Source organism: Aptenodytes forsteri, unplaced genomic scaffold (genome assembly GCF_000699145.1).
Source record: "Aptenodytes forsteri isolate BGI_AS27 unplaced genomic scaffold, ASM69914v1 Scaffold172, whole genome shotgun sequence".
Lineage (NCBI taxonomy): Eukaryota > Metazoa > Chordata > Aves > Sphenisciformes > Spheniscidae > Aptenodytes > Aptenodytes forsteri.
The window spans coordinates 1,186,161-1,204,030 of record NW_008795018.1 but is presented as its reverse complement, the minus strand read 5'-3'; the positions used below and the strand labels follow the sequence as shown (position 1 = coordinate 1,204,030).

At 37.2% G+C, this 17,870-nt stretch overlaps 1 protein-coding gene across 2 annotated transcripts in view; it reads left to right on the top strand.

Moving 5' to 3' along the window:
* The window catches only part of NAA16 (N(alpha)-acetyltransferase 16, NatA auxiliary subunit), a 66,046-nt gene that overhangs the window by 36,834 nt on the left and 11,342 nt on the right, over positions 1–17,870 (top strand). For both annotated transcript variants that reach the window (XM_009275644.2, XM_009275645.2), the window contains exons 9-11: positions 15,337–15,409; positions 15,640–15,809; positions 16,182–16,334. In XM_009275644.2, the coding sequence (XP_009273919.1) occupies positions 15,337–15,409; positions 15,640–15,809; positions 16,182–16,334 (396 nt within the window). The remainder of the gene's footprint in view (positions 1–15,336; positions 15,410–15,639; positions 15,810–16,181; positions 16,335–17,870) is intronic.

Below are 17,870 nucleotides of genomic sequence, written 5' to 3'. Positions count from 1 at the left end.
AAAGTAGTTTCTTTTACTTAAGAACATTATTTAAAACATGTACTTCTCATACTGCCTTTGGAGACTTACTCAATTTTCTTGATCTTGCCATAAAATACTAAATTTCTGCATCATCAATTCATAAGCATACTGTGGAGGTAACTTGCATTTTAAAGTGAATCTGTTGTCTTTGTCTCTTTTAACCATGGATTAAGTCATAAGAATTGTAGGTGACTAACTAAAATGAGCTAATTCTAAACAAGTGAGATACATGGAAGGATAGCAGGGGAGGCTATAACAAAAAGGCAGCTTCATCCTACATAAGGAAACTTATGGGTTTGTGTTTTGGAGCTTTTTACTAACAAGTTATCCTGTTTTCCTCTGGAACTTTGAAACGTTATCTAAACAAAAAATGGCTTTAAATGTGAATATAGTGGCATTTTTTACTTATGGTTGATACTTCTAAAATAGTATGAGAAGTTTCACTTTCATGGTTTGTGGAGCCTTTTGGAATGACCATTTAAAGTACTGCTATGTGTATGAAAGGTTTTGAAATGTGACTGTTTTATTTACATGCTAAGAAACATGGAGCACTTCCAAGGAAAATGTCTCAACACAATATAGTCTGTGTACAGGAAATACTTTGCTAATGGGTGTCAATCCTTTTCTCTAGTCTAGGAGACTTACTATCTTGCTACTGGGCTCTTCCTCTTTTATGCTACAAGTGGTTTTATACTTTTTATTCTTTGCTTAGTGATTTATGAAGTTTGTTATTAAAAAATGGGTATCAGCAAAGTAGCCATTCTCCTTGAGTTTTCTATAATACTGAACCTTTAATTTAAAAAGCCTGCTATATAGCACGAAGGCTTACTAAATTTTTTTATCAGGCTTCTTTTAGTTTCTAAATAGCAAGTATACTTGGCTATTTAAACTACATTTATCATGTTGATATCTTCGTACTTGAATAAAATTCACACAGTTGGCACAATACATATTCTCTCAGGAAGAAGCTGTAGTCCTTTTTGCATATTCAAGAAGCAAAAACTTGTGTTTAGGAGTGCCACTGCATGATTATGAGTTTTGTTGTTCATGCAAAGTTACTGTTCAGGGTGAGTGTAGCTGTGGCTCTTGGCAGAATGATTCTGCTGGAAGCTAATAACCTGAAGTATAAGCAATTGCATGGGATATAGTAATTTTCACATTCTGTAAGCTGCTGTCCAGATGTATTAGAAGTAACTGTGAACAGCCTTATTTGTTCTTGTTCCTCACAAGAGAGGGATCTTGAAATGCTACCCCCACCTCCCCCAAAAAAGTTCTCTTTGTACTCCAAAGAAGTTCTCTTTGTACTTGAGCGATATTCAGAAATACTCTTTGGTTCCCCATACATGCTGGTCTCTATATCTATGAGATAAAAATCCAAAGAGTGAAGATCTTCAATTAGTCAACATCAAGGTTTGCGTCGATTGTGTTGCAGGTGCGTTGGTTGATTCCATTGAAGCTCGACATTAGTGCACATGTGTCCTTTTTCTGAGTAACTAAAAACATGGAGACTGTGAGGAAATACTGGATGAGAGAAAATGTCTGGCTGGAAGAAACATCAGAAACAACAGTCTCAAAAAAAGGTGTAAGACGGTCTACACAGGAAGGTAGGCTGTCTCCAGTGAAGATCTTTCTTTAACTCTTTCAGGAAAGAAGGCATTTTCCCTCCTTGATGTGGAAAGCTAAAGGAATCTAAAGCAAGTTGCAGCTGTTTTTGTAGTTAGATGTCCTCTGTGAACTATTGGTGGATTATGTAAGAAAGTGAAAAACATTAGTTCCACTAGGAATCTCTACATTTCAAGAAGAAATAACTCTGTAAGATCAACCATGGACAGCCTTGTGTTCATACTGACTCGGTCAGTTCAAGTTTTAGAAAGTAGTGTCTCTGAGTTAGAATTCCAGGAGGGGAAATCTGGTAAGTGGACTTGCTCAGGATCTGGTTAACAACTGGTACATTCATAGCAAAAGATAGAATTTCTGCTATATAACTGTATCTTAAGGAGGAGTAAGGAAATTTTCAACTAAGTGGAGGAAGGAGAAGGATGAGAAACTTCACTGTAGGTACTGCCAGGATAGGATGCTTCCACTCTGTAATGAGAATGGGTAGTGTAAAACATGTTGATGGCTGATAATTTGGGTCCCTGAGGTAACATGTAAGCCAAGAGCTGACAGGTGTAGCAACTGACTTACAAACTACTTTATCAGGAGAGCTTCTTTAGTCTGAGTGGTCTACATTGGGAATAACTGCTCCAAATAGCTCCATCTGAAGACCCATGAGAAATGCTTTGAACATCTCTGCTAATAGTTGCTCCTACTGATGCTCTGCTCATATGAAATTATTTGCTTTCTTTTGTGCAGTCCCCAAACTTGCCCAAAAGCTTTCAAAACAAAAAAGTTGCTCATGAAATTAGTTGTGTGATGACCACGGTGACATCTTAGAGCATTGGTTTGCTCTGAATTTGTATTTGTACGAGTGTCTTAAAACTTCCAGTACAAACTTGTACTGCTGTTGTTAACTTATTCCATTGTGTCAACAGTTTTATGACTGGATCATTAGGAGTAATAGTAAAACTGGAAAGTCAAGTGCTCTAAAATGAAGAATACTGTTTTTCTGAATGTGTTTACATACTGTGGTATAATGGAAATTTTTTGTTTGGCAGTTTTCTCATATGCTGTGGCTTATGTCACATCTCACAAGTTATTAGTCTTGACACAGTACAATAAAGAGGGCAAGTATTATCCATACTTGACACATTTAAGAGTCAGTAAGATGTCAAGGCCAAATTCTGCAGGCATTGATCATGTAGCCCTGGAGTTATGGTTTCAGGGATGTTTATCTTCAGAAGCATTCACTGGTCTCAGTTGATGTGGAATGCTCAGCATGTTAGAAAATGTTTATCTTCAGAAGCATTCACTGGTCTCATTTGATGAATGCTGAATGGATGAATGCTCAGCATGTTAGAAAACCTGGTTCTAGATGTTTTAAGGCAATATGAAAATGAAAGCAAAAATCTGTTTTGTGCGTGTCAGTACTCTCATAGAACATTATTCCATTTCTTTCCTATTTCATTCACTCTGTATGTTAAATGAGGCAAGCGTTCTTCAGGAAAAAATATATAACATAATACTTTATATCACGTTGCTTGGTTATCTGTATTTCTGTTGCTTTAGAGTGGCTCCTTGATTTGTACCTTACAACCTGTTGTCTTTAGTGTAATTCAGATACGTGACTGCTATTAGAACAGTAAGTCTGAGCTAGCCAGTCACCTCTAAATTTTAGTTTTGTTTTTCTGCTGTACTACACTCATATCAAGAAAATGTCAGTTCTTTTAACTTAAGATATTTGCAGTTCACTATTAAGTGTAGATTAATTTGGGGTGGGGTGGAGTGAATTAAAAAAAAGGGGTCAACTTCAGATCCTCGGTCCTCCATATGAAGTGCTCTCCTAGTACAACTTTCCGATTTACGACTATCTAACTGTAAGTCTGTTTCATAAGGCTCTGTCATGTCTGTAACAGTATGTCTGGGGAGAAATAATAGCCCATTTATAGTCCATTTATTCTTTTGAGCTAATTCCTGGATGAAAGATATCTAATACATTTAAGCAATGTGCTTTTTCTAGGTGTCTCCTTGTGTAATTGGAAGTAGCAGATAAATGAGTAGGCTCTTCTGAATTATATGCAGACTTCAGTAGTGGACTGGCATGTTAAATTTCTATAGCTCATTTTGAAAATGCAGTGAAAGATCAGTGTTTGGAAGCGTAAAATCAGAAAAACTTAAATCAAGCCTTTAATAGTCTTTTGTGCAGTCCCTAGGTTTTTATTTTAATGTTGTGTTCTGTTTTACAGCTTCACCACTGTGGGAGAGTTTTCCTGGGACAGTAAGTCTGTTCTGACTGTGGTGTTGCTGTCCTGAACTCTAGGTTCCTGCACAAAAGTTTTCTAGATTGTGTAACTTTTGACAGTTTGGTAAACTGCTAATCTGTGTTAGCTTTCACTTCCAAAAAAGGTACCTGTGTAGAAATCTGATATGAAAGTCATAGTCAAATTAGTTAATATTTATGATACAGCTGAACACTGTTCATACTTTGAAGTGTTCTGTAGCTTTACTATAGGCAGTGTATTTGCTGCACCTATAGCCAAAACACATTTTCATTGAAGTTTCCTTCAGTTTTTGAGGGAAGTTAAACTTTATATTATATTGATAACATAGCTAGATGTGTAGTTGAACTTGAAAAATTATTTAATTACTCTAGTTTTACTTATTTTCTGAATGGAAAGATGCTACACTTGATGGAAAAGATTTGAAAAATTCTGACAGTTCCCAGCAATCTCATTTCCAAGTCTGGCTGAATCGTATGTTTTTTCCATCCCAGATGGCCTAGCAGTTGGTTTATAAAGATGTTCAAGTAGTATTGTTACTTTAAAATAACTTTAAAGGAGTTGTTTTAATATTCAACTTGTTACATTTGAAGCACTTAAAATTCATGGCTGGCTCTTGAATTACAGTCGTTGTACTTGGAAGTTTGTTTTGCTTAACAGGAGGCTGATCTTGTACTTCTAATACTGTTGCACAGCTACAAAGGAGCTTGTGCAGTTGTACTTTCAATGTGTAAACATACATGTGCTAGACCTTTCCAAAGCAGCAGTAAATTCTTTAATGAAGAATGTTCTTCTTTTGACTTGTTTGCCATTCTGTTTGAGTAGTCTGCTCTCTGCGAAGCTGGTGTACTGAGAAGCTTTCCCCTAGCTGAGAGTTCTCTGCTCTAAGAATAACTGGGAAGTGCAAAGCCTGTTACATATGGGACAAAATGTGTTTCCAGTGTAGATGTTTGAGACAAAAACTGGTTAATGCAGTCATATGTGACTAGAAATGCTGCATGGTTCTGTCAAAATTACAAAACAATTGCAATGTTTATCAAATACTACTTGTACTATAAACTTGGTAATTCATTATGTTTGTATATAGCATGCCCTAAAAAAGAAATAATGCTGTTTCAGCAGAGCAAGTGTACAAAACACCATGTTACAAGTTACTCTTTGAATGACAAATACAAACTAAACTCACTTAGATAAATGGAGGAAGCTTTTTTCCTGGAGTTTAGTATTTCAAATAGCCTGTGTGTTCATTGGTGGTATTGACACTAGAAAAAAGTATCACTTGTTTTATTTCAGGAGTAGCTGTTATCAGTGCTAGCAGCAATGGACAACAGTAATCTTCACTTACCAGCAAGTTAGCATTACCTTGAGATGCTAAATCAGAGTAGGATTTGGTGGTGTATATAGTCAAGTGTGTACAGATTACACACCAACTTACTGCAGTGCAGCTGTATTGTTCATGAAGACATGCAGTTTACTAGCAATGATGTGTATCGTAAGGCACACCTCCAAACCTAATCCAGGGCAAAAAGGAGGTCTAGCTATGCTTGATTTTTAGCAAATTTTAAATTCTGAGTGTATCTGACACTGCGTTGGATGTATTTCACTTTTGAAAGTGATTAGAGGTCATTAATGGAGATGTTTAGTTGTAAGGAACTAAGTGTAAAGAAAAATCTAAAAGCTAATTAAACTCTTGTATCTCATTCTTTCTATGAAAATATACAGTAAACCAAAATGTGTGAACTTCCTTAGAGTATAGGTCAGCTCTAAAGAAACTTATCTAATAGAAAGCTACTTTCTCTACTGCTTACAAAACATGTAACTGATTTCTTAGATGGTCAGAGAACAAAGAAAATGTATAACTTTCCAGGGTTATGGAGTGGCTTAGTTTTTTGCTTTTTATTATGTTTTGTTTTAAATACAGTACTGCAGACAATGCTTTGTGGCTAGCCAGTCCTTACAAGCTGGTAGCTCCTCGGTGAAATTCCTGAGAAATATGTCTGCTTAGCCACCACACACTGAGAAATGCTGAAGTTAGTGGCTAACCATGATACCATAGGATTAGCTTTATAGAAAAGTAAATAGTAAAAATTTTCTACTAGTTGCATCAAGATGGCCAGTTGCAAGCTGACTGGAAAGGTGTTTTTACAGGTACTTAGGAAGCTGACTGTACAATATCTAGGTTTCCACTGAAAGGAGGTGTAAGATTCTGTGCAGCTGCTTAGCAAACTAGATCAATGAAAACCCACTGATTTTTTTTTTTGCAGTTGACTTGTTTAGGTCAATTTAAAATGACTGTGGAACTTCCCTTTATATGTATGTTTTACTGCAAGCGACAGATTTTTGTCTTGCCTTGTGTGTGCATGAGCATATGCACACATCTAACAGTCCTTTTCTTAAGGAAACAGGAGTGGGTATTGATGGCTCAGTTGAATAAATTTAAAAATAGAGATGCACCTACTTCTGAACTGCTGTTAGTTCCAAAGCAACACTTTCATTGGGTGTTATACAAAATAGTGAAGCTTCTTACAGAAACCAACTTGGCATCTATGTATGTCAAAGATATACAAGAAATTTAAGGAGACTTGTGTTAAGTAGAAGGCTGCTTGCCATGTTTTCCTGTTTATACTTTCATGGCATGAGGAGGTAAAATAACTTTTAATTGATTGTGATTTTTATTGCGTTCAAATGTTAGCCATATACTAAAATGTAAGGAATGGAAATTCTCTGTATGAGGCTGAATAGCCTTTCACAATTGGAGTAATTTATTTGAATATTCTCTATGGGCTTGTTCTGTGGTTCATGCCCCGTTGGGTGGGGTAAATCTGTATTAGATGCATCTAAGTTGTGAAGCAGAAACTTTTCAAGTAAGACTAAGTTAGTTGTTGCAAGTAAGCGTATAGCTGCCTTGAGTAAAAATGGAAATATTCAGTCATTTGCATACCCTATACCTTTTCCTTTTTACACTGATAAATGAGTGTCAATATCTTATGTTTCAAAGTAGCTAGATGGGACATTTTTTAAATAACGGAGGAGCATTGCTTTAAAAAAACCAAAATCAACCAGTGTGAGCCTTGCTGAAGAGGTTTTTTGGTTCTTCTGTGAACTGTGTAAACTTATAAATGTTGTAATCTTAGATATTCTTTTAGCTAAACTTACAGTACGCCATAGGAAATGGAACTTCTTTAGGTGGCTGCCCGTATACACCTTCCGGTGTAGATACACTGGAAGAGCCTGAACTCAGACCTCTTGTGCAGTGCAAGTGTGCCAGCTGGCTCACGTGTTTGGCATGCTCTGTTCTTTGCTGCCTCGATAAAAAGCACATCTCAATTCATGCCAATCGCCTCTTGGCTATAGATGAAGATGCTTTCGTCTTCGTTAGGCTGTAGTAAAACCTTTTTTCTAATGCGTAGCTGCCCTTCTCCCCCTCCCCCCCCCCTAAAGCCGCCCGCTCCCCTTCCCCCCCCCCCCCCCCCCCCTTTCCTTGATGTGGTTAATTGAATTTTTGAGCTTTTTTCTTTTTTAGTTGATTGGCAGCTTCATTATTTGAAACTTCCTTCCTATCAGTATTTCCATCCAGAAAGGTATGGTGAGAGTGCCCTGGATTGAAAGAGTGTTAATCATGTGATAGGGCCATGCTAGATCATCAGAAGTCTGCCTCTGCTACCATTCATAAATACTTTTCAGGCCTGAAAGCTCAAATCTAAGCATCCGCATTTGTAGAGATGGGGACTTCAGGTTGCAAATTTACCACGTGGGCAGAGCTTAATTGGCTCTGAACCCAGGATCCTCCTGTACAGTGTCTCTAGGGACCTAGAGAAGGGGGTACAAGTGTGGTTTAGTACTGTTACTGTGTGCCACAGACCAGCCACAAGCCCTGTTCAAAATGTTGTCATCAAAGGCCTTCTCCAAAACTGAGCCAGCAACTGCTTTCTGTTTTTTCTGTCTTAACTTATTTGGTACTAAGTTAATATTTTTCAGGATCCATTGATACTGCTTCTGCACATTGTGAGCACCTTCTTACCTCTCTCTTAAATAACATCTCATCGTAGCAAAGACTTCAAGTATTGATGTAGTACTCTTATAGACTGTTTTTATTCTTGCTTCTCCATTTCCCATGAGGCATTTAGAGTATTGCTTCAGGAGATGTACTGGATACTTCTTTCTGTCTTGTGAAAGATAGTCCAAATAATTTGGCCACAAGGACTTTATCTGTTAATGTCAACGTGATTTTCTTCTGGCCCAAGGAAAACACTTTGCCAGGGCTGCTGTTGAAAGGCTTAGTTTGTCATTCAATCTTTAGGTATCCCACCTTTTCGAGGTGATGAGGACTGTTTTGAAGTTGCACAACAGCAATTTCCTTTGGGTACTCTGTAGCAAAACAATTTGCAAATGGTTTCTAGGTATTTTTGGAAAGTACAACTGTTTTTCAATATCTCGCACAGACATAAGGATTCTTACCATGTCTAGTGGCTGTCTCTTCTGCTGGAAAAGTGGTGTCACAAACTCAACTACACCTCATTCTCGTGAATAAAGAGTACTATTCTTACTCAGGGAACCAGAAAGCTTTGTTCAAGTACCACTACTTAAGATACTGGTGATGGGAATTACTGTCAAAATTCAATTGTACTTTGAGATTAAAACAAAGGGATTCATTTATTCAGCTTTGAGACATACTTTTCTGCTATTAAAGTGGAATTCTTGCATCTTTAGGAGTTGGTTTTTTCAAATAAGTACTCATCTGATTCAGATGTTTGATTTGTTGATGGCAAATCATGTGGTGCTTCGGGATCAGTTTCTGTGACCTGCAGGGCCACTGTTGTCAGCACCATGCGCATTACCTGCAACAAACAAGTTTTCTTCAGGAAATAAACTGTGGAGAATTTTCTATTTAAGAAGAAAGGTTGTTCAATTCCAAGTTTCAAAGACAGCACAACCTTCCTTGGAAGGGCAAGAACACATGCTCTTTTTTTTTCTTTTTTCCTTGGAAGGGCAAGAACACATGCTCTTCTTTTTTTTTTTTCTTTTCCCCCTGTATGCATCCTTTCACCTTAAATGAAAATGTGACATGCAGAAATACTGCCTTTGCAGTTGGTTTTTGCAGTCCTTCTCCCACTCTAGATCTTCAGAACCAGCTGAGAAATCAAGCTTCCCAGTGGTGAAGACCACCCATGTTGACACTTTGAATCATAAGAAAATGCAGCTGTCTGACATCTGAGCCAAATTGTCAGTTCCCAGAATTGAGAACAACTGTCTTGGGAAACATCCTATTTCATTTCCAGCATGGAAGACCTTCATCCAGCATGGAAGACCAAGTTCACGAAGGGTATCCCCTTCTACCTGCTGTTTTCCCTCTCTTTTTCAGGCCCTTCTGCAGTAGACATGTTTTTGCTAGAGCAGTAGGAGTGCTTTATCAATATAAGAGAAGATGTTCCTGTGAAATTACTCCCTTATTTTGAAGGAAGGAGAAAAGTTTGGCACAACCCATCCCCCTCCTCAGGAAGGGCTACAGTTGTCTCTCAAACTGTCTGCAAACTGATATTCAGAAAGGTAATGCTCCATCTAACAGCTGCCTCTGAAACGAAGGGAATGCCCGCATAGGATATATCTGATACTTGTGCCAAAATACAGTTAGTGTTTGAACTTTCAGGCTGCTAACTCTTTGGAAGATACCTGCTTGGTAATACCAAGGCAGTTCTGATTCTTGGATGTTACAAATCTTTTTCCTGCAACTGAAGGTTTTCTATACTGCTTCAGGATTGGGTGCTTCAAAGGAGGTGTGTGTGAGCCTGTTTGTGTAGATGGAGAATAAGAAGCACCCACACTTTTAACTTTTTTTTTTCCAGTCTAAGTACTGATACTTAGATGGCTTTTGAATATAGAGTGATCCTTCTACATCATCCTTCTCTTAGTTTAATTCAAGAGCTTTCTGAGACAGATAAATCTGAGTAGGTGAGATTTTTGTGAAATTTCTATTTTTTTTATACCTATTTGCTGTAATTACTGAGAAGTAAATACCCAGAAGTTTCTTAAGCCCCATTGGGTCACCTACTGGCAGCTGAAGAACTGTTGGCTAATTTTTTTTCCTCCTGCCCTTTGTGGAAGGCTGTGAAAGGGATTAGCCAGAGTGTCCCCACATGGAAAAGTCTCCAGCTCTGTCATGGGGGTCTCAAACTTGTAGTATCCATTGAAATCTGTTTGAATAACAAGGTACTACTTGAGACACTGAATTTTCAGAGGTGTGTAGATTTGACACTGAGGCGAGGTTGGACTATTTTCTGAGACAGCAGCATCCTCTTCTTAAAGATGCCACTTACTGTTTTGGAATGGGTTGCAGTAGACTGTGCGCAGCTGCTTGAAGGAGAAGAAAAAGTTACTCTCATTAAAGTAACTGAATAATTAAAATTATTCTGGATGCAGTACAGAACTGTGAATAGCTAGTCTTTAAAAAGTTTCAGTTCTCTTAGAAAATAACGTGCAAATACTTAGCTTCTGGTATGTATGATTATTAGGCATGCCATAAGGAAACAGAGTGGTTTTCTAAAGCATCAGTCTCCTGCTGTGTGGTAATTCCCAAAGTGATCCATCTGATGCATGATGATGGGCCATTTTGGTGATTTAAATGTCACTCTGCACATATTTGTGCCAAGTAATGTGTGATCTTGTTCCTGTCTGCTGTCTTTTCACTCTGCCCCACTGTTTTGTATCCTTTTCATTGCTGATGGTATTCAAGGCAAGATAATGTACCCCTTGCCTGTGTCTCAGTAGTGTACATATGTATGAATTTTGTAAGAGTTAAATCTTTTTATAAAAGTACATACTAGAGCACATCTTTCTAAAGTATTTCTGGGATTTGCCTGAAGATTCTTCTACACTAATGCATAACTAAATTTTCTTAAGATGACCATTGCATCTATATCTACAGGTCAATAGCATATTTTCTTGTTTGGGCAGCTTTATAGATGTACCTTGAAACTTTATATCTCAGTAGCAGTATTCAAACTTTGCCTTTTGGTTGTTTGCCTTTGAGAGCAGTGTAGATAATACTAAACATGTTGGCAGGAATTCAAAAGGCAGGGATTCAAACCTGTGCCAAATGTTAAACATATGGATTGCTTCTGAAACTGCCTACAGTAGCTTTTAATCTGTGTGCTGAGAATGCTGGTAACTTCTTACTGGTTTATAATGGCAGCAACTGAAAAAAATACTTAAATGTAGTGATTGTGACTGATAAATTAACAGGCCGAATCCTTTAAAAAAAAAAAAAGGCTATTGGTACAGCTTGAGCCTGACCAGTTTATAGTATGTTAAGATATTTCTATATGATTGGTATTGATAATTCAGCTCCTTTTCTTGCAGTTGTTTTGTTGAAGAAGGAAATACAGTATTAGTGTTTTAAAGGCTGTCATTGAAACAGAAGTCTATTATAAAATATTTTGCCCAACTGCTGTAATAATAGGATATACAATCAATTTAGTAATCTAACTTCTGTAGTAATGAACTAGAGAGTTTGAGCCTTTTATTTGAAAAATTTGCATCCCTGCTTTGTGCTAGTAGGCTGTTGATTTCATCTTCCATTACGTACCTCACCTTTGTTACATAAATTTCTTAAAAACCTTTCTGTATTGCTTTTCTCTTTACTTCTATTCCTTTGTCATTACATTCAACTTACCTCCTACATGGAGTATGGGGGGGCGGGGATCAAACTAGGATTTAGGCTACTGTAGCCCTAACATCACATTTTGGATCCCCATATTATTGTTCTTATCTTGGATAGTCCTCTCTTGCTCTTCGTCTAAAGAAAAATTTCTATGGCAGGAGTCCCTTGGTATATGGCATAGCATGCAGCACAGATTTCTATTTTATGACTGGCCCATAGGTGCTGCTGTAATAGCTACAAGTGATGATACAAGAATTCTAGCCATCAGCCATTTACCTGGAAAACAATAACTTTCCCTTAGGCTGTCCCTTACAAAAGAGGACACAAAATATTTCTCAGTATAATTAGATAAGTAAAAACAAATGCTCACAGGAAAAAGGAATTCAGAATTGGGGTTCAGGTGAATTGTGTTCCTGTTGTTTACAGTTTAAAAAGAAATTAAGATGTGTATGCATGACATTTATTCCAGTCTCAGTTTGTATTTCTCAAATATTCATTTTAAGGCATTTACTCAAAGTTTACTTATGAAACTATCCTTTCCAGTGGAAATAAACAGAGGAATGGAAAGAAAAGACCGTTCTGGCCTTTGTGGAGTCTTTGCTTCAGGTAGTACCAAGTGGGGAAGATGCTTTCTTAACTTTCAAGATTATTACACTTGACAAGAATCTGTACTGGTTTGTGAGCGTGTGCAATTTTAATCTTTATGTAAGGTATAGGAGGGAAAACAAGCACTTCACTTGTCTGTGCTAATGGGGAAGGCTAAAGCCCGTTTCCCCCTTCTTGGATTCATGCTTCTTAGCTCATTGTTCTTTTGTAATGAAATTGAAGTTATAGGTAGTGACCTATGAAAAGGTTTGAGGTTTGCATTTTGATTATTTAAGAGGCTCCTGAAACTGGTGGCCCCAGTTCTAGAATTGGCTTCATTCTTGTCATAACAAAACCTGCGATTTGTTGATGACTTCAGTAATGCTTTTGTAATACCTTTAAGCTTTTTCAGATCCATGGCAAGGGAGTAATGGAAACTCTTTTCCTAGAACGATACCATTTGAATTTAACTTATGGTCAGTGTCATGGTATTTCCAGATACCTCAGCTTGATTTTTAGAAATTGTAAAGTTACCTTTATGAAGAATGCCTAGTGTGTAGAAATAGTAAAATATTACTGCCTTTAAGATGGCAGTGGTGATTCTAGAATACAGATAATAAATGATAGTAAATACAAGAGATTTTACTACTAAATTTGCAGTTAATACAGACACAGAAATTAGGGTTCATATTTCCAGATCATTTGTTCCCTGAAGTAGCACATGAACTGGGAATTGTTTTCCTAAATTACTAGCAAGAGACTGAAACAGTAGCATAGAAAGGGAGGAAAAAGATTCTGAGTAGTCATGAGAAACAAAGATACTGTCACTTTCATCAAGAATGTCTGCAAGAACCTAACCACCTGATTTGCATTATTTTTGTAGCTGTTGCTTTCACTGAATACTTGTTTCCAAATGTATTGTTTAAAGTAGTTTTCAGAATGACAATTCCAGTGTAGTTTCTTGGACTGTAGAAGCCAAAACCACTGCAGAGTTCTGAATTTGGAAGAACTTAGCATCTTTTAAAACATGGTACAGTTTGGTGTTCTCCATCAACTCAAGATCAGCGGATTTGATTTCACTGTTGCTGTAAGCTGATTGAAGACCCTCCTGCTAGGAAGAGAGGCTTTCTTACTGCCTCACTGCCACAGGCCTGTCCACTGCCAGCTCCCACTGATGATGGAACTAGTAACGGGGCATCTGTATGCTGAGGTGGAGCAGGGAGTAAATCACTTGTAAGTCTGGATGCAGCCACTAGCCCTGGCCTAAAGCAGGGACCAGGCATGTGTGGCTCAGTGATGGTGGCACCATTCTTTTGGTGGTAGCATGGTCTTTGTCCAGCTGTGAAGCCATACTCCAAGTGTGCAGTAGTGGAAAAAATTACACGTAGAGTTTGGTGGTGGGGTGTGTGTGTTAAAGATATGAAGGGGTCTTTCTCCCTTTACACACAGTTCACTTGCAGTCTAGCAAAGCTGGCTGGTCTCAAAGGAATTTGAGTTTACTAACAGCCAGATGAGAATAACTTTGGGAATACTTTGAGGTTGCGGTGAAAAGCAGCACGGAAATAACACTTACTCTGTTGCACATATACACTGCAAGCCTGCTACCTGAAGCAGATGCTTACTTCTGCATTTAAACTCATTTTAGAGAAGAGAATCTTCAAAGATTTTCTGAGGTTGTTGAAGGTTTCTTTCAGTAAATAGATGTCTGAGGCCAGAGAACAGCTTAATGCATTTATTTGCCTTTGTCTATTTATTTGTGACTTCTTTACATTCCTTTATCACTTCATAGTTATCTGAAGTCTAGTAACATTTTATTGTATTTGAGATTTTTGCTACTAGAAACCATTTCTTAAGAGATTTGCGCAGAGCTTTCCAGAATGTGTGTGTTTATACATTTTATTACACTTTTGAGACATTTACACTGGCTGTGTATGACTCGGGTGTGCCACCTTCTCTGCTCTCTTTGAGACAAAATGTTTGACATTTCTTGCCTATTGTGCTGAATTAGTTTAAATAAAGTAGTATTCTTCATTTTGCATACTTTGATCTTTTAGAACAAAGTTTATTCCCTTCCCCTCCTCTCCCAAAGTGTATCTTGAAGTGGATGCGTGCTTTGTCAAATCCTGCTTTTTAAATTTTGCTGTCTATCTGTGATATTTTTTATTTTACTCACGCAAACAACTTTTTTTTAATGTAGGATCATGTTACTTTTAACCATTGAAGTTTTAGGTTTTTACCAGCTATAGGTTTCACCTGATTGGTGAATGTAGCCATTATCCTGTTTATGCTTACAGTCAGATCTTATTTTTTAAGTGTCTTCTGTGTTTCGGGTATATATACATAGATCATGTTTCTTTTTGTTCTTTACTATTGTTCTTGTTTCCTTAAGAGGCTGGTTACTTGCTGGATATGGCAGGCATGGTTAGAATGTAGCTCAACAAAACAGGTTGAGCATTTTATAAAATGCTTAGAAATAATACAATAAGCCATGGACCTGGTATTGGAATAGTTCATTGTCATGAAATGGACAGATACTAACATTTGTATGTATTGTAGATGTTGAACTTGCATAGTGTGAGTTCAAAACTGTATGAGTGAATTTTGACTCTTCAGCCTTGGAATGAACAACAATATTGTTGACAAGGTCTGATTTCAGAAAGTATTAGCCTTAAATCAATCAACATAAATTTTCATGTAAAAAGATACAGCCTGTATTCTAGGCAACAATACCTTTTTAACAAAGAAAACCAAACCTTAAATAGTACACATCAGCCTGCCAGAAAACCACAGAAGTCTCTTCTATATCTTCATTGTTATGGGAAGTTCACGCAGAGTCTTTTCCAAAGCACCTTTCTTCAGTTGGCTCAGTTTGGACACTTAAACTAATAGCATAAATAAGTCGTATCCAAAATACGACTTATCAAGTACATTTGATTAGTATCCTTTTTTACTTTCTGCTGTAAGCTGCCAAAGATTACACCTGTTTCCCTGCTGTATCACCAGTTAAAATGGGTGATCAAAGGTAGCTTGTGAAAGGTGAAGTAAACTCTAAGAGGACACATCCAATTTTTTTCCAAATTAAGTAGTTATTTTAGTATAGTTTCTCTAATTTTGCCCAAGTACTTTTTTTCAGTGTGTTAATTTATGTAAACATGATAGTAAAGCGTAACTTAAGTTGATTTTTTTTATATGCAGGTTTCTACAATCCAAGAACTTGTTACTGGTTACGAAGCCTCTTTGAAAACTTGTGACCTTTTTAGTACATGTGGTAAGTTTCTATGGTCTTATATTAATTACGCTGTAATAATACTGTTTATGGCAGCTATCAAGAACTGTTGAATTGCTGATACTTTTTGCAAGAAAATAGTTGTAATACCTTCTAGTAAATTAATGTATTACAAGAAATATTTGCTGAATTTCCCAAGCTTTGTTTTTTGTGTTTGTTTTTCAAATGCAGTCTTCAACCTTACCAGTTGCTGTAACTTTTCCATTTTGCAGAAAATGGAGAGAAAGAGCCCCCAACAACGCTGCTTTGGGTTCGATATTTCTTGGCACAGCACTTTGACAAACTTGGCCAGTGTTCTTTGGCCTTGGATTACATTAATGCTGCAATTGCAAGCACTCCAACGTTAATAGAACTATTCTACTTAAAAGCAAAAATTTACAAGGTAAAAAGTGAATTTGGACATGTAGAGTGCCTAGTTTATTAGGAAAAAAAAACCCCAACAACCCATCAAACTGGTGTGAATGTGTGCATAATATTTCAGTTAGCAATGGTTATGGGCATTGGTTTTCATGGGGGTTTCTTTTTGGGCACTGTTCTGTCAGGAAGAAAATGAAAACTCATGTTTAGGTTTTGCAAAGCAAGTCACAACTTACAGCAAATTGTCATTCTGAAAAAATCTGGGGGCGGGGGGGGAGGGAACAGTAATACTGCCTTTTGTTATTTCTGAGGGAGAAATACCAGTAACTATAGATTTCAGGAGTTGGTCAATAGCAGGCTTATACTGACAGTTAACTATTTAATTTCTCCCTAACAGCATGTAGGTAACCTCAAGGAAGCTGCCAAATGGATGGATGAAGCACAGTCTTTGGATACTGCAGACAGATTTATCAATTCTAAATGTGCTAAATATATGCTGCGAGCAAATGTGGTGAAGGATGCAGAGGAGATGTGCTCTAAATTCACGAGGGTAATGAAGAAAGGTTTTGTTTGTCTCTGGCAGTTTATTTTTCACTCATGTAACTTTTGACCAAAATAAAAAAATATCTTTTTTTAGTGTCCATTTTTAAGATAATGCTCTTACACTTAGTGGTAAATAACTATATAGAATCATAGAATGATTTGGATTGGAAGGGACCTTTTAAAGATCATCTAGTCCAATGCTCCTGCCATGGGCAGGGACATCTTGCACTAGATCAGGTTGGATGGGGCTTTGAGAAACCTGACTTTGAATGCTTCCAATGATGGGGCATCCACAACTTCTCTGGGCAACCTGTGCCCATGTCTCACCATCCTTATTCCTTCCTATGTCCAATCTAAATCTACTCCTTTTCAGTTTAAAACCATTGCCCCTTTTCCTGTTGCTACAGGCCCTGGTAAAACGTCTCTCTCCATCTTTCTTATAAGCTCCCTTTACAAATAGAAAGGCTGCAATAAGGTCTCCCCAGAGCTTTCTCTTCTCCGGGATGAACAACCCCAATGAACAATCCTAACTCTCACAGCCTTGCTTTACAGGAGAGGTGTTCCAACCCTCTGATTTTTCATGGCCCTCCTCTGGACCTGCTCTAAGAGGCCCATGTCCCTCTTGTGCTGGGGGCCCCAGAGCTAGACACAGTACTCCAGCTGTATAGACCCAGTAAATACTGGGAAAAAATGGTTGTTCAAAGGTAGTTGTCCAGAAGTATTTTTTTATTGCCATACTTCTAAGTACCTCTCTGGAAATGCATCTGATGGATACCATGTTTGCAAAACCTGCTGTTTCCCAGTAATACCATCTGAGCTAACTGCATAGGAATGTGCACTATATTCATTGTGATTTAGTATTAACATAAATTAATTTGCACTTGAACTTTTATTCCTTTAAGCTAGTACTACAGACAAAAATTTTGTTAAAGTAAATCCTATCCTTAAAGATGGGGTAAGCACTTTAAATTCTATATTTTTGACATGAACAAAATTTAGATTCATAAAGACCAGATTTCCATATTATTTATGTAACTAAATAGGAAGATAGCCACTTGGTGGGATTTCTTGGAGCACATAAATGAATTAGGCCCCTTAATTCTTCAACATTTTAGGTGTGAAAACACTTGAAAGTGAATCCAAGCTTTCTAGATATTTCTAGGAACAATTGAAAATTTGATTACTAAAACTCATCGTGTATGCTTGCTGGAAGTGTTAGAGCAAGAAATACAGAACTCTAGCATAGGTACCTGTGGTAAGATAGGATAAATCTGATCCTAAATAATTAAATATTTTAAGTTTAACTGAGTTTTCTTTCTAGTATAAAGATTGTTCTGAAAATTTGGTGGCTAGCATTCATGATATGTGGAACGTGCTTCCAGTTTGTTTATTCTTACTCTAGAGCATTGAAACTATAAAGAAGAAATCCTAGGATTTTTTCTTGTAAAAGTATGAAGTGTAAATCTTCATTTATTTAGACTAACAAGTTCTAAGAAACTTGTAATTATTCATACTACGTGATAAAGCAGTAAATATATCGGTG